The sequence below is a fragment of the Carcharodon carcharias genome, chromosome 1 (genome assembly GCF_017639515.1).
Source record: "Carcharodon carcharias isolate sCarCar2 chromosome 1, sCarCar2.pri, whole genome shotgun sequence".
Lineage (NCBI taxonomy): Eukaryota > Metazoa > Chordata > Chondrichthyes > Lamniformes > Lamnidae > Carcharodon > Carcharodon carcharias.
The window spans coordinates 154,191,220-154,206,457 of NC_054467.1; the positions used below are offsets into that span (position 1 = coordinate 154,191,220).

The 15,238-nt window shown below is 45.4% G+C and overlaps 1 protein-coding gene across 1 annotated transcript in view; it reads right to left on the bottom strand.

The window, feature by feature from the left end:
* Nucleotides 1-732: 732 nt before the first annotated feature.
* LOC121275479 (phosducin-like protein 2) overlaps nucleotides 733-15,238 on the bottom strand; it is a 69,152-nt gene continuing 54,646 nt past the window's right edge. The window contains exons 5-6 of the mRNA XM_041183073.1: nucleotides 11,930-12,135; nucleotides 733-878 (exon numbers count right to left, since the gene is read on the bottom strand). Coding sequence (XP_041039007.1) covers nucleotides 733-878; nucleotides 11,930-12,135 — 352 coding nt within the window. The remainder of the gene's footprint in view (nucleotides 879-11,929; nucleotides 12,136-15,238) is intronic.

Here is a 15,238-nt window from a genome sequence, read left to right on the forward strand (position 1 = left end):
GACAATCTATTTCAAGGAAGCTGCACTTTTACATGTGCAGTTGCCTCTGTGAACCACAGACGTGCAGACTACAACTGCCTACATTACCCCATCAACGAACATGTTGGGTTCCAGGTTTAGGAATGCGACTTCCAGAATCGAGTCTCTGGCACCATTCTGGCTAAGTCGGAGACCTTCTACACCTTTATGAAAATTTAGGCCTAAATATCGAGCTCATAGTGCTACGTAGATGTAAACCGTGGCTCAATGGTAGTACTCTTGTCTCTGAGACAGTGGTTGTGGGTCCAAGTGTCAGTCTAGACACTTGAACACATAATCATGTCTGAAAGTTCCAATACAGTACTGAGGAGTGCTGTACCGTTGGAGGTGTCATATTTAAGATGACATGTTAAACCGGGATGTTAAGTCAGGGTATCAGAGATTTGAACAAAAGGCTTATAAACAGAGATGAGTTAAAGATCAGCCTTTATTCTGTGAATGTGGAACAGGCATGAGGGGCTTATAGAGTCCATTCAACTGTATGTTGAACAGAATCCAAGTCTTGATCAGTTCAGCTGACGAAGAAAGTTAGGAAAATTTTATATTCGAATGATCTTTCAGACTTAATAAAACTATCACTTGAACAATGGTAATGGATGGGGTTTATGGCAAAATAGAAATAAAAGTCGAAATACTTTTATACAACATCATATTTAATCAATCCTGTTGAGCTAGTAACATATGTTGTCCGTATCAGTTTTGTTTGTGGTCATTTTCATTACAATATTGAACGGAACTATCTCTTATTGATGATGTCATCATTTCTGCAACCTTTTTCTTGGGATTTTCTTCTAAGTGTGTCTTTATTGCACCTGAATTTGCGAGCTTCCACTCCAATTCTGAAATGAGAACGACATTAGTAATGCTTTGTATTAATTTGGACATTAGCCATGTATTACAGTTATCTATTTGGGATTAGAGTGCTTCTATATTTTACACTAATGTAGGAAGACTAAAATTTAGCTCTATCATAAAAGATAGCACAAACAATTGGAATCAGTAGGATGTATGTACAAAAATTGTAAATAGCTGAGGCTATAATACAATGCCAAGCTACAGTTTTTCTCACTTTGAAACCAAAATGATTGGGTCCTGAATATTGAAGGGTATATAACATCCAAGAAGAAAAGGAAGCTAGGTAAAGGTGGAGAGGTAGCCCTGTTAATTAAGGATTGCATTGGTGTAATAGATAGAGATGACTTTGGGTCAGGAGATCAGAAGGTAGGATTGGTTTGGGTGGAGATGAGGAATAAAGGGAAATAAGTCACTAGTGGGAGTGGTCTACAAGCCCCTAACAGTAACAGGACAAAGTATACAAGAAGAAATATTGGGTGCTTGTGACAAAAGGATGGTAATAATTCTGGTTGACTTTAATCTACATATAAACTTGAAAAATCAGATTGACAGTAGTTGCCTGGATGAGGAGTCTATAGAATGTTTTCGAGATAGTTTCTTAGAGCAGCACATTCTGGGACCAACCAGACAGCAGGTTTTATTTGACTTGGTATTGTGTAATGTGACAGGATTAACTAATGACATCAGAGTAAAGGCACCCTAGGTAGCAGAGACCACAATATGATTGAATTTTACATCCAGTTTGAAAGGCAGAAGAGTGGGTCTAAGCCTATTATCTTAAACTTAAATAAGGGCAACGATGTGGGTTGGAAACTGAGCTAGCTGAAGCGAGCTGGAATACTAGGATAGGGGATAGATCAATAGAGAAGCAGTGGCAGACATTTAAGAGGCTATTTCAGCATAAAGAAAAATTCTTAAGGGAGGAACCACCATCCGTGGTTAACTAAGAAGTTAGGGAAAGTATCAAACTTAAGGAAAAAGCATATAACTGCGTAAAGATGAGTGGCAGGTCAGATGATTGGTCAGAATATAAAGAACAACAGAAAATGACTACAAGGTTAATCAGGAGAAAAAAATTAGAGTATGAAAGGAAACTAGCTAGAAATGTAAAGATGGATACCAAGAGTTTCTATAGTTATTTGGAAATAAAAAGGGTAAGTAAAGTGAGTGTTGGTCCTCTAGAGAGGGCGAATGGGGAGTTAATAGTAGATAATAACAAAATGGCGAATGAAATGAACAAGTATTTTGCTTCTGTCTTCACTACAGAATATACAAAAAACATTCCAGTAATAGCTGAAAATCAGGAGGTGGAAGTGAGAGAGGAACCTGGTGAAATTACAATCACTAGGGAAATGGTACTGAGCAAAGTGATGGAGCTGTGGGCTGACAAGCCTCCGAGTTCAAATGGACTTCATCCTAGGGTCCTAAAAGTATTTTGCTTCTGTCTTCACTACAGAATATACAGAAAACATTCCAGTAATAGCTGAAAATCAGGAGGTGGAAGTGAGAGAGGAACCTGGTGAAATTATAATCACTAGGGAAATGGTTAAAACCAAAAACAAAAAAACTGCGGATGCCGGAAATCCAAAACAAAAACAAAAACAGAATTACCTGGAAAAACTCAGCAGGTCTGGCAGCATCAGCGGAGAAGAAAAGAGTTGACATTTCGAGTCCTCATGACCCTTCGACAGAACTTGAGTTCGAGTCCAAGAAAGAGTTGAAATATAAGCTGGTTTAAGGTGTGTGTGTGGGGGGCGGAGAGAGAGAGAGAGTGAGAGAGAGGTGGGAGGGGGTGGTTGTGGTGGTAGGGACAAACATCAGTGATATAAGCAGATCATCAAAAGATGTCAACAACAATAGTACAAAAGAACACATAGGTGTTAAAGTTAAAGTTGGTGATATTATCTAAACGAATGTGCTAATTAAGAATGGATGGTAGGGCACTCAAGGTATAGCTCTAGTGGGGGTGTTTTTTGTTAAAATAATGGAAATAGGTGGGAAAAGGAAAATCTTTATAATTTATTGGAAAAAAAAGGAAGGGGGAAACAGAAAGGGGGTGGGGATGGGGGAGGGAGCTCACGACCTAAAGTTGTTGAATTCAATATTCAGTCCGGAAGGCTGTAAAGTGCCTAGTCGGAAGATGAGGTGTTGTTCCTCCAGTTTGCATTGGGCTTCACTGGAACAATGCAGCAAGCCAAGGACAGACATGTGGGCAAGAGAGCAGGGTGGAGTGTTAAAATGGCAAGCGACAGGGAGGTTTGGGTCAATCTTGCGGACAGACCGCAGGTGTTCTGCAAAGCGGTCGCCCAGTTTACGTTTGGTCTCTCCAATGTACAGGAGACCACATTGGGAGCAAGGAATGCAGTAGACTAAGTTGGGGGAAATGCAAGTGAAATGCTGCTTCACTTGAAAGGAGTGTTTGGGTCCTTGGACGGTGAGGAGAGAGGAAGTGAAGGGGCAGGTGTTGCATCTTTTGCGTGGGCATGGGGTGGTGCCATAGGAGGGGGTTGAGGAGTAGGGGGTGATGGAGGAGTGAACCAGGGTGTCCCGGAGGGAGCGATCCCTACGGAATGCCGATAGGGGGGGTGAAGGGAAGATGTGTTTGGTGGTGGCATCATGCTGGAGTTGGCGGAAATGGCGGAGGATGATCCTTTGAATGCGGAGGCTGGTGGGGTGATAAGTGAGGACAAGGGGGACCCTATCATGTTTCTGGGAGGGAGGAGAAGGCGTGAGAGCGGATGCACAGGAGATGGGCCGGACACGGTTGAGGGCCCTGTCAACCACCGTGGGTGGAAAACCTCGGTTAAGGAAGAAGGAGGACATGTCAGAGGAACTGTTTTTGAAGGTAGCGTCATCGGAACAGATGCGACGGAGGCAAAGGAACTGAGAGAATGGGATGGAGTCTTTACAGGAAGCGGGGTGTGAGGAGCTGTAGTCGAGATAGCTGTGGGAGTCGGTGGGTTTGTAATGGATATTGGTGGAGAGTCTATCACAAGACATTGAGACAGAGATGTCAAGGAAGGGAAGGGAAGTGTCAGAGATGGACCACGTGAAAATGATGGAGGGGTGGAGATTGGAAGCAAAATTAATAAATTTTTCCAAGTCCCGACGAGAGCATGAAGCGGCACCGAAGTAATCATCGATGTACCGGAGAAAGAGTTGTGGAAGGGGGCCGGAGTAGGACTGGAACAAGGAATGTTCCACATACCCCATAAAGAGACAGGCATAGCTGGGGCCCATGCGGGTACCCATAGCCACACCTTTTATTTGGGGGAAGTGAGAGGAGTTGAAGGAGAAATTGTTCAGCGTGAGAACAAGTTCAGCCAGACGGAGGAGAGTAGTGGTGGATGGGGATTGTTCGGGCCTCTGTTCGAGGAAGAAGCTAAGGGCCCTCAGACCATCCTGGTGGGGGATGGAGGTGTAGAGGGATTGGACGTCCATGGTGAAGAGGAAGCGGTTGGGGCCAGGGAACTGGAAATTGTTGATGTGACGTAAGGTGTCAGAGGAATCACGGATGTAGGTGGGAAGGGACTGGACAAGGGGAGAGAGAAGGGAGTCAAGATAACGAGAAATGAGTTCTGTGGGGCAGGAGCAAGCTGAGACGATCGGTCTACCGGGGCAGTTCTGTTTGTGGATTTTGGGTAGGAGATAGAAGCGGGCCGTCTGAGGTTGGGCGACTATCAGGTTGGAAGCTGTGGGAGGGAGATCCCCAGAGGAGATGAGGTCAGTGACAGTCCTGGAAACAATGGCTTGATGTTCAGTGGTGGGGTCATGGTCCAGGGAGAGGTAGGAGGAAGTGTGTGCGAGTTGACGCTCAGCCTCTGCGAGGTAGAGTCAGTGCGCCATACAACAGCACCACCCTTGTCAGCGGGTTTGATGACAATGTCAGGGTTGGACCTGAGAGAATGGAGTGCAGTAAGTTCAGAGAGAGACAGGTTAGAATGGGTGAGAAGAGCAGAGAAATTGAGACGACTAATGTCGCGCCGACAGTTCTCAATGAAAAGATCAAGAGAAGGTAAGAATCCAGAGGGAGGGGTCCAGGTGGAGGGAGAATATTGGAGATGGGTAAAAGGATTACAGGTATCTCCGGGACATAAAACGTTTCTCGGACTGCTGTTCCCGTCACATTCTGAAATCCACACTCAGTGCCATGTGCCGCCATATGAACACACTCGACCTCTCCCTCCAGCAGCACCGCCGTACCCTTTTTCAAAGCTGCGCGTGCCCCCAGTTTCATTTTATTCTTCGTCTCATCCGACGCCTCAACAAGAAACTTTTTCTCTTTCTCTCAAGTGCTAAGGAATGCAAGCTCCAACAACTCATCGACACCAACACCCATCTAGGACCCTCCACCCCAGCCTGTCCCTCCGTCCCCACCCCATCTTCCAATCCCAGCCATGTATTCACTATACCCCCTGACCTTCCCCTCTCCGATGCTGAACATTCAGTGCTCAGCAAAGGACTTAGTTTCAGACCCTTACGCCCTCACCTCAATGAATTTCGGGCTCGGCATGATGCTGAACTCTTCTTCCACCGTCTTTGTCTCCAGGCTCACTTCTTTGGGCAGGAGTCCTCTCCCAGTTCAACGGATCCTTTTACCCATCTCCAATATTCTCCCTCCACCTGGACCCCTCCCTCTGGATTCTTACCTTCTCTTGATCTTTTCATTGAGAACTGTCGGCGCGACATTAGTCGTCTCAATTTCTCTGCTCCTCTCACACATTCTAACCTGTCTCTCTCTGAACTTACTGCACTCCATTCTCTCAGGTCCAACCCTGACATTGTCATCAAACCCGCTGACAAGGGTGGTGCTGTTGTCTGGCGCACTGACCTCTACCTCGCGGAGGCTGAGCGTCAACTCGCACACACTTCCTCCTACCTCCCCCTGGACAATGACCCCACCACTGAACATCAAGCCATTGTTTCCAGGACTGTCACTGACCTCATCTCCTCTGGGGATCTCCCTCCCACAGCTTCCAACCTGATAGTCGCCCAACCTCGGACGGCCCGCTTCTATCTCCTACCCAAAATCCACAAACAGAACTGCCCCGGTAGACCGATCATCTCAGCTTGCTCCTGCCCCACAGAACTCATTTCTCATTATCTTGACTCCTTTCTCTCTCCCCTTGTCCAGTACCTTCCCACCTACATCCGTGATTCCTCTGACACCTTACATCACATCAACAATTTCCAGTTCCCTGGCCCCAACCGCTTCCTCTTCACCATGGGAGTCCGATCCCTCTACACCTCCATCCCCCACCAGGATGGTCTGAGGGCCCTTAGCTTCTTCCTCGAACAGAGGCCCGAACAATCCCCATCCACCACTACTCTCCTCCGTCTGGCTGAACTTGTTCTCACGCTGAACAATTTCTCCTTCAACTCCTCTCACTTCCTCCAAATAAAAGGTGTGGCTATGGGTACCCGCATGGGCCCCAGCTATGCCTGTCTCTTTATGGGGTATGTGGAACATTCCTTGTTCCAGTCCTACTCCGGCCCCCTTCCACAACTGTTTTTCCGGTACATCGATGATTACTTCGGTGCCGCTTCATGCTCTCGTCGGGACTTGGAAAAATTTATTAATTTTGCTTCCAATCTCCACCCCTCCATCATTTTCATGTGGTCCATCTCTGACACTTCCCTTCCCTTCCTTGACCTCTCTGTCTCAATCTCTGGTGATAGACTGTCCACCAATATCCATTACAATCCCACCGACTCCCACAGCTATCTCGACTACAGCTCCTCACACCCTGCTTCCTGTAAAGACTCCATCCCATTCTCTCAGTTCCTTTGCCTCCGTCGCATCTGTTCCGATGACGCTACCTTCAAAAACAGTTCCTCTGACATGTCCTCCTTCTTCCTTAACCGAGGTTTTCCACCCACGGTGGTTGACAGGGCCCTCAACCGTGTCCGGCCCATCTCCCCTGCATCCGTTCTCACGCCTTCTCCTCCCTCCCAGAAACATGATAGGGTCCCCCTTGTCCTCACTTATCACCCCACCAGCCTCCGCATTCAAAGGATCATCCTCCGCCATTTCCGCCAACTCCAGCATGATGCCACCACCAAACGCATCTTCCCTTCACCCCCCCTATCGGCATTCCGTAGGGACCGCTCCCTCCGGGACACCCTGGTCCTCTCCTCCATCACCCCCTACTCCTCAACCCCCTCCTATGGCACCACCCCATGCCCACGCAAAAGATGCAACACCTGCCCCTTCACTTCCTCTCTCCTCACCGTCCAAGGACCCAAACACTCCTTTCAAGTGAAGCAGCATTTCACTTGCATTTCCCCCAACCTAGTCTACTGCATTTCTTGCTCCCAATGTGGTCTCCTGTACATTGGAGAGACCAAACGTAAACTGGGCGACTGCTTTGCAGAACACCTGCGGTCTGTCCGCAAGATTGACCCAAACCTCCCTGTCGCTTGCCATTTTAACACTCCACCCTGCTCTCTTGCCCACATGTCTGTCCTTGGCTTGCTGCATTGTTCCAGTGAAGCCCAATGCAAACTGGAGGAACAACACCTCATCTTCCGACTAGGCACTTTACAGCCTTCCGGACTGAATATTGAATTCAACAACTTTAGGTCGTGAGCTCCCTCCCCCATCCCCACCCCCTTTCTGTTTCCCCCTTCCTTTTTTTTCCAATAAATTATAAAGATTTTCCTTTTCCCACCTATTTCCATTATTTTAACAAAAAACACCCCCACTAGAGCTATACCTTGAGTGCCCTACCATCCATTCTTAATTAGCACATTCGTTTAGATAATATCACCAACTTTAACTTTAACACCTATGTGTTCTTTTGTACTATTGTTGTTGACATCTTTTGATGATCTGCTTATATCACTGATGTTTGTCCCTACCACCACAACCACCCCCCCACCTCTCTCTCACTCTCTCTCTCTCTCCGCCCCCCACACACACTCCTTAAACCAGCTTATATTTCAACTCTTTCTTGGACTCGAACTCAAGTTCTGTCGAAGGGTCATGAGGACTCGAAATGTCAACTCTTTTCTTCTCCGCTGATGCTGCCAGACCTGCTGAGTTTTTCCAGGTAATTCTGTTTTTGTTTTTGTACTAGGGAAATGGTACTGAGCAAACTGATGGAGCTGTGGGCTGACAAGCCTCCGAGTTCAAATGGACTTCATCCTAGGGTCCTAAAAGAGGTGGCTGATGAGGCAGTAGATGTCTTGGTATTAATTTTCCAAAATTCCCTAGATTCTGCAAAGGTTCAATCAGATTGGCAAGTGGCAAATATAACCCCTCTAATCAAGAAGGGAGGGAGGCAGAAAACAGGAAACTATTGGCCAGTTAGCTTGACATCTGTTGTGGGGAAGGTGTTAGAATCAACCATTAAAGGAAGAGGTTATAGCTGGACACTTGTAAAAACTCAAGGTAATGAGGAAGATTCAGCATGGTTTTGTGAATGGGAAATCATACTTAACCAATTTATTAGAGTTATTTGAAGGATTAACATGTGCTGTGGGAGGCTGTAAATGTACTGTACTTGGTTATACTAGAAGGCATTTGATAAGGTGCCGCATAAAAGGTTATTGCAGAAAATAAAATCTCATGGTGTAGGGAGTAACATATTAGCATAGATAAAGGATTGGCTGGCTGGCAGAGAACAGAGTGTATGCATAACAAAAACAAAAACAGAATTACCTGGAAAAACTCAGCAGGTCTGGCAGCATCGGCGGAGAAGAAAAGAGTTGACGTTTCGAGTCCTCATGACCCTTCGACAAAACTAGTTCTGTTGAAGGGTCATGAGGACTCGAAACGTCAACTCTTTTCTTCTCCGCCGATGCTGCCAGACCTGCTGAGTTTTTCCAGGTAATTCTGTTTTTGTTTTTGTTTTGGATTTCCAGCATCCGCAGTTTTTTTGTTTTTATCAGAGTGTATGCATAAATGTGGCTTTGTCTGATTGGCAGGATGTGACGAGTGGAGTTCCGCAGGGGCCTCAACATTTTACAAATGACATCAATGACTTAGATGAGGGGAGCAAAGGCATGGTAGCTAAATTTGGAGATGACACAAAGAGAGGTAGGAAAATGTGTTTTGAAGAAGACATAAAGAGTTTGCAGACGAATATGGATAGCTTGAGTGAGTGGGCAAAAATCTGGCGGATGGAGTATAATGTGGTAAAATGTGAAGTTGTTCACTTTGGCAGGAAGAATAAAAAAGTAGAACACGATTTAAATGGAGAACAACTGCAGAATTCTGAACTACAGAGGGATCTAGGTGTTCTAGAGCATGAGTCACAAAAAGTTAGTAAGCAAGTACAGCATGTCATCAGGAAGGCTAATGGAATGCTATCCTTTATTATGAAAGGAATTGAACATAAAAGTAAGAATGCAATACTTCAGTTATACAGGGCATTGGTGAGACGACATCTTGAATACTGTGTGCAATTTTGATCTCCTTATTTAAGGAAGGATGGAAATGCATTGGAGGTGGTTCAGAGGAGGTTTACTAGATTGATACCTAGAATAAGCAGGTTGCCTTATGAGGATCAGTTGGACAGGCTGGGCTTGTTTCCACTGGAGTTTAGAAGAGTGAGGGGTGACTTGACTGAAGTGTATAGGATCCTGAATTGTCTTGACAAGGTGGGAGTGGAAAGGATGTTTCCTTTTTGTGGTTGAGTCCAGAGCTAGGGGGCACTGTTTTAAAATTAGGAGTTACCCTTATAGTTCAGAGATGAGCAGAATTTTTTTCTGTCAGGATTATGCAACTTTGGAACTCTCTGCCTCAGAAGGTGGTGGAAGCGGAGTCATTGAAAATTTTTGAAGCAGAGATAAATAGATTCTTATTAGGCAAGGGAATCATAGGTTATCAGGGGTAGATGGGAATGCGGAACTCGAAATACAAACGGATCAGGCATGATCTTATTGAATGGCGGAGCAGGTTCAAGGGGCCAAATGGCCTACTTCTCCTATTTCATATGTTCATAAAATTGCAATATAGTTTTGCTGATGGACATAGAGAGGAGAGTTTTACCATCCAGCATGAGGGAGGGCAGGGGGAGGGTGCCAGTGAAATTATGGAGAGCCATGGTGGATTGGCTCTCCAACTATATTCTGCCTTTGGCAAATTTTAATGACAGGAGCAGCACGTTTGGACAGTTTTCCTGCCACAAACAGGTGGGAAAATCATTCATTCAAATATTCAAAGGCCCTATTAAGGGCCAATTTACCTGCCCACCTATTGGGGAGGCCAACAGCTGAATGGAAGTGGCTTCCCAACAGCAGCCTAGGGGTATGGTTTATTTAATCAAAGAGAAGGCTGTGGGTGTGAAAGGCAGCACCTACAGCCCCAGTGATTTTCTCAGAGGGGCTTACCCACCATCAATAGCATTTTAAAAGTTTCTTTAGTTTACCTGCTGTAGGCTGCAGGGCCCCTGCCTTCCTCAGCAGTTGCCACCATTCCAAGCGGCGCTTTGGACTTGCAGCTCCTGTGGATGGGTGGACATTTTGAACAGCACGGCAACCCTGGCTGCCATCCATAAAATTGAGGCGGAGGTTCTGTTGGCTGGCCATGCATGTTGTTGACACACATTTCCGGCTAATGTCGGGATCTCAACAGATTTGGCAAAATCCTGCCTGTAATCTCCGTTACAGTGATGTGAATGACACAATCTCTAAGGGGTGTTATTGCAAGGTTTTTATTTCATTTTGACAGGTGCAATGTAACAGCTGGTACAACAACCATACATAAACCTGCCCTTTTTATAAAACTATATGCTAGCTCATGTTTTGTCCTTCTATTTTCTTCCGACTAAAATAATAATTTCACTACCTTTAGTGAAAATTAAAGTTGTTCCAATTAATTTGGAACACCTATCATAAAGTTCCTAAGTTCTCTAATATGCTGGGCAGTAGTAAATGGAGGTGACAGGGGTACAGTCCGCCAGCTGGAGTGCCAGGGAAAGCCCCGCATCACCTCTTTTAGGGATGGCCCACTGAATTAATTGTCAATCAGGCCAGCAGTGGGCCTTCCTCAGGATCAAAGATCAGCCAATCAGTGGCTGCTAGCTCTATGAATAGGAGCGCTACCGGGGAGGCTGTGGCTGCTGCCCTTACAACACCTACCTGAGGCCAAGGATCAAGGAGGGACAGGGGACATTAATTGTCCACTTAAGGGCCTCAATTGGCACCCCTGACCTAATTGGGGAGGAGGCAGGAATCCCGCTTGATTAAATGCCCTCCGTGACGCCAAACTCACCAAGGAAGTGGGGATTAAATTCAGCCCACCATAATCTCCTTATATGATATATAATGTAATTTACTTTTATTTATTCTTAGGATATGTCTGGCACTAGCAACATAGCATTCATTGTCAATTCCCAGTTACATTGAAGGCATCAAAGAATCAACCCCAGTAAGGAACTAGAGTCATGTGTAAGTCAAATTGTGTGGGGGCAACAGGCTTCCTTCAATTAAAGGTCATTCAGGAACCATTTGGAATTTTATGACAATCTGGCAGCCTTTACAGTAATTTTTCATAGCGTTAACTATTAAAAAATCAAGAATGGCCCAGTCAGAAGAAATTACAATAATGCAAAACAGTGGGTGTATTGTCTGAGCAGTGCTGTTCCAGCATGATGACCATGAGAAATAAGTAAGAAACTGTTCTTGCATGGATTACTACAATTGATATGATCTCCAATAAACTGTTCTGATATGGTTGACATTAAAAAATGCTTTGAACTATGCTATTTTTATTTGGTCACCATAAGTGACCTAAGTCTGAGCTAACTTTTTTGTGGCTACAAATAGAGACTTACATAGCACAAGGAAGCCTGCAAAAATTATCTTCATTCACAAATTTCTAATTAGAGAATCATTAATGGCCATTCAGCTGACATATTAGATGTCAACCAGTGTCAATATCTCCACAAGGGGCCAGCGCTTTTAGAGAAGGAAAGGAAGTCAGGGGAAGGGGAATGTGGATAAAAAGAAATACTGTTTTTATCATATCTAATCGATAATACCAACAACTAAATATTGCAGCTATCACTAGTACTTCGAATAGATTTACCTTCTAACTTCAGATCTGGAGCTCCACACTCTAATCCAATGAACCTGCCCTTCATTCGACCCTCAAAATACACAAAAATTGTTGGCAAATATTTGTCTGGGTAGTTAGGGATACAAATGTTTGCAATTGCCTTCATGAATTTTGTTTCTGGATACTTTTTAGCTAGTTGACTCAAGTGATGATTGATCAAAATGCACATTGGTATGCTGTAGTAGTAACAAAAAGGAACAAGTTATCCAATTCAGTTTGTCTTAACTTTTGAAACATATGTAAACAAAGCTTAACTATGGGAATAAACCTCCACAAGAGCTCTCCAGCTCGACCCTCACAGATGTAGGATCAAAATCCCCTCCAACTGGGAAACTTATGGAACATAATTTCAAACACATGGACATGTTTTGACTTCATGATTGCAGCTATAAATTTCAAAAAGATAAGCTGCAGTCAGCAGTACAGTGCTGGGCAGCAAGGGGTTAATTTGGACATTTAGTGAAAACACAGTGACCCATCAAAAGGGTTTGGACATTGACCAACGTGATCAAGAAGGTCTGATTACCCAATACAATGGCACAAAGGACATATCATCAATACAATACACTCAAGGAATTATTCAACCACCACAGACAATAGTACTGAAATAAGGTCATTTGCACCCTCATTAACTTTAGAGCCAGGTGCTATTACTATGCTGTTACTATGCCACTTCAAACAGCAGGAGAGTTGTTCATACAATGACAACTGATAATATTCATCTGGATACATGTTCCAAGGAAAACCCTGTATTGTTTCAACCAGTAGGAGCTGATGACCTATGTCTTGACTTTGCATGGAATCAACTAAATGGACATTGGAACAACAGGAAATATGATTTGACATGTCTGAGTTAAATTATTATAAAAGAAGAGCAGATCTAAGGTTTTGGGCTGCAGTTGGAAGAAGGATCAATTTGGTCACCTTGATTCAAACCTACAGCCAACACTGGACAGACCAGCTGTGTTGGAGATTGTAAGTTTCAGCCAAATCGTAGTGATATTGGTCTGATGTCTTTGTGAAGGTTTGGGGCGAAAACTTGGTGTACCTTGTACAAAAACAAAAATACCTGGAAAAACTCAGCAGGTCTGACAGCATCTGCAGAGAGGAATGCAGTTGATATTTCGAGTCCATATGACTCTTCATCAGAACTGAGGAAATAGAGAAATAAGGTGAAATATAAGCTGGTAGAGGCAGGTAGAGCTAGATAGAGGGCCAGTGAAAGGTGGAGACAAAGAAGAGATTGCCAAAGATGTCACAGACAAAAGGACAAAGGGGTGTTGATGGTGGTGATATTATCTAAGGAATGTGCTAATGGGGACATTAAGGGTAGCAAGCAGGACAAGCTAGTGGCAGATGGCCTTAGTGGGGGTGGGGTGGGGGAAGGGATCAAAATGGGCTAAAAGGTGGAGATAAAACAATAGATCAAAATAAGTTTAAAAATAGATGGGAAAAGAAAATTATATATTTTTTAAAATTATAAAGTATTGAAAAAAGGGGGATCAGAAAGGGAGTGGGGATGGAGGATAGAGTTCATGATGTGAAATTGTTGAACACAATATTAAGCCCAGAAGGCTGTAAAGTGCCTAGTCGGAAGATGATGGGCTGTTCCTCCAGTTTGTGTTGAGCTTCACTGGAACATTGCAGCAGGCCAAGGACGGACATGTGGGCATGAGAGCAAGGTGGTGTGTTGAAATGGCAAGCGACAGGGTGATCTGGGTCATGTTTGCGGACAGACCGAAGGTGTTCCGCAAAGCGGTCACCCAGCCTGCGTTTGGTCTCTCCAATGTAGAGGAGACCGTTACATTGGGAGCAGTGAATGCAGTAGACTAAATTGAGGGAAGTGCAAGTGCAGCACTGCTTCACTCGAAAGGAGTGTTTGGGCCCTTGGACGGTGAGGAGGGGGGAAGTAAAGGGGCAAGTATTGCACCTTCTGCGGTTGCATGGGAAGATGCCGTGGGAGGGAGTTGAGGTGTGGGGGGTGATGGAGGAGTGGACCAGGGTGTCCTGGAGGGAACGATCCCTACGGAATGCCGATAAGGGGGGTGAAGGGAAGATGTGTTTGGTGGTGACATCACGCTGGAGTTGGCGGAAATGGCGGAGGATGATCCTTTGAATGTGGAGGCTGGTGGGGTGATAAGTGAGGACAACGGGGACCCTATCATGGTTCTGGGAGGGAGAGGAAGGTGTGAGGGCAGGTGCACGGTAGATGGGCCGGACACGGTTGAGGGCCCTGTCAACGACCGTGGGTGGAAAACCTCGGTTAAGGAAGAAGGAAGACATGTCAGAGAAACTGTTTTGGAAAGTGACATCATCAGAACAGATGCGACGGAGGTGAAGGAACTGAGAGAATGGGATGGAGTCCTTACATGAAGCGGGGTGTGAGAAGCTGTAGTCGAGGTAGCTGTGGGAGTCAGTAGGCTTGTAATGAATATTGGTGGACAGTCTATCACCAGAGATTGAGACTGAGATGTCAAGGAAGGGAAGGGAAGTGTCAGTGATGGACCATGTGAAAATGATGGAGGGGTGGAAATTGGAAGTAAAATTAATACATTTTTCCAGATCCAGATGAGAGCATGAAGTGGCACTGGAGCAGTCATCGATGTACCGGAGAAAGAATTGTGGAAGGGAGCAGGAGTAAGACTGGAGCAAGGAATGTTCCACATACCCCATAAAGAGACGGGGATGACTGGAGCCCATGTGGGTATCCATAGCAACGCTTTTATTTGGAGGAAGTGAGGCGAGTTTAAGGAGAAATTGTTCAGTGAGAGAACAAGTTCAGCCAGATGGAGGAGAGTAGTGGTGGATGTGGATTGTTCGGGCCTCTGTTCGAGGAAGAAGCGGAGAGCCCTCAGACTATCCCGGTGGGGGATGGAGGCGTAGAGGGATTGGATGGAAGCCCATGGTGAAGAAGAGGCGTTTAGGGCCAGGGAACTGGAAATGATGTTCGGCATCAGAGGAATCGCGGATGGAGGTGGGAAGAGACTGGACAAGGGGAGAGAGAATGGAGTCAAGACAGCAAGAAATGAGTTCCGTGGGGCAGGAACGGGCTGACACGATCGATCTGCCGGGACAGTCCTGTTTGTGGATTTTGGGTAGGAAGTAGAAGCGAGCCATCTGAGGTTGAGAGACTATGAGGTTGGAAGCTGTAGAGGGAAGATCTCCAGAGGAGATGAGATCAGTGACAGTCCTAGAAACAATGGCTTGATGTTCAGTGGTGGGGTCATGGTCCAGGGGGAGGTAGGAGGAAATATCTGTAAGTTGACGCTCAGTCTCTGC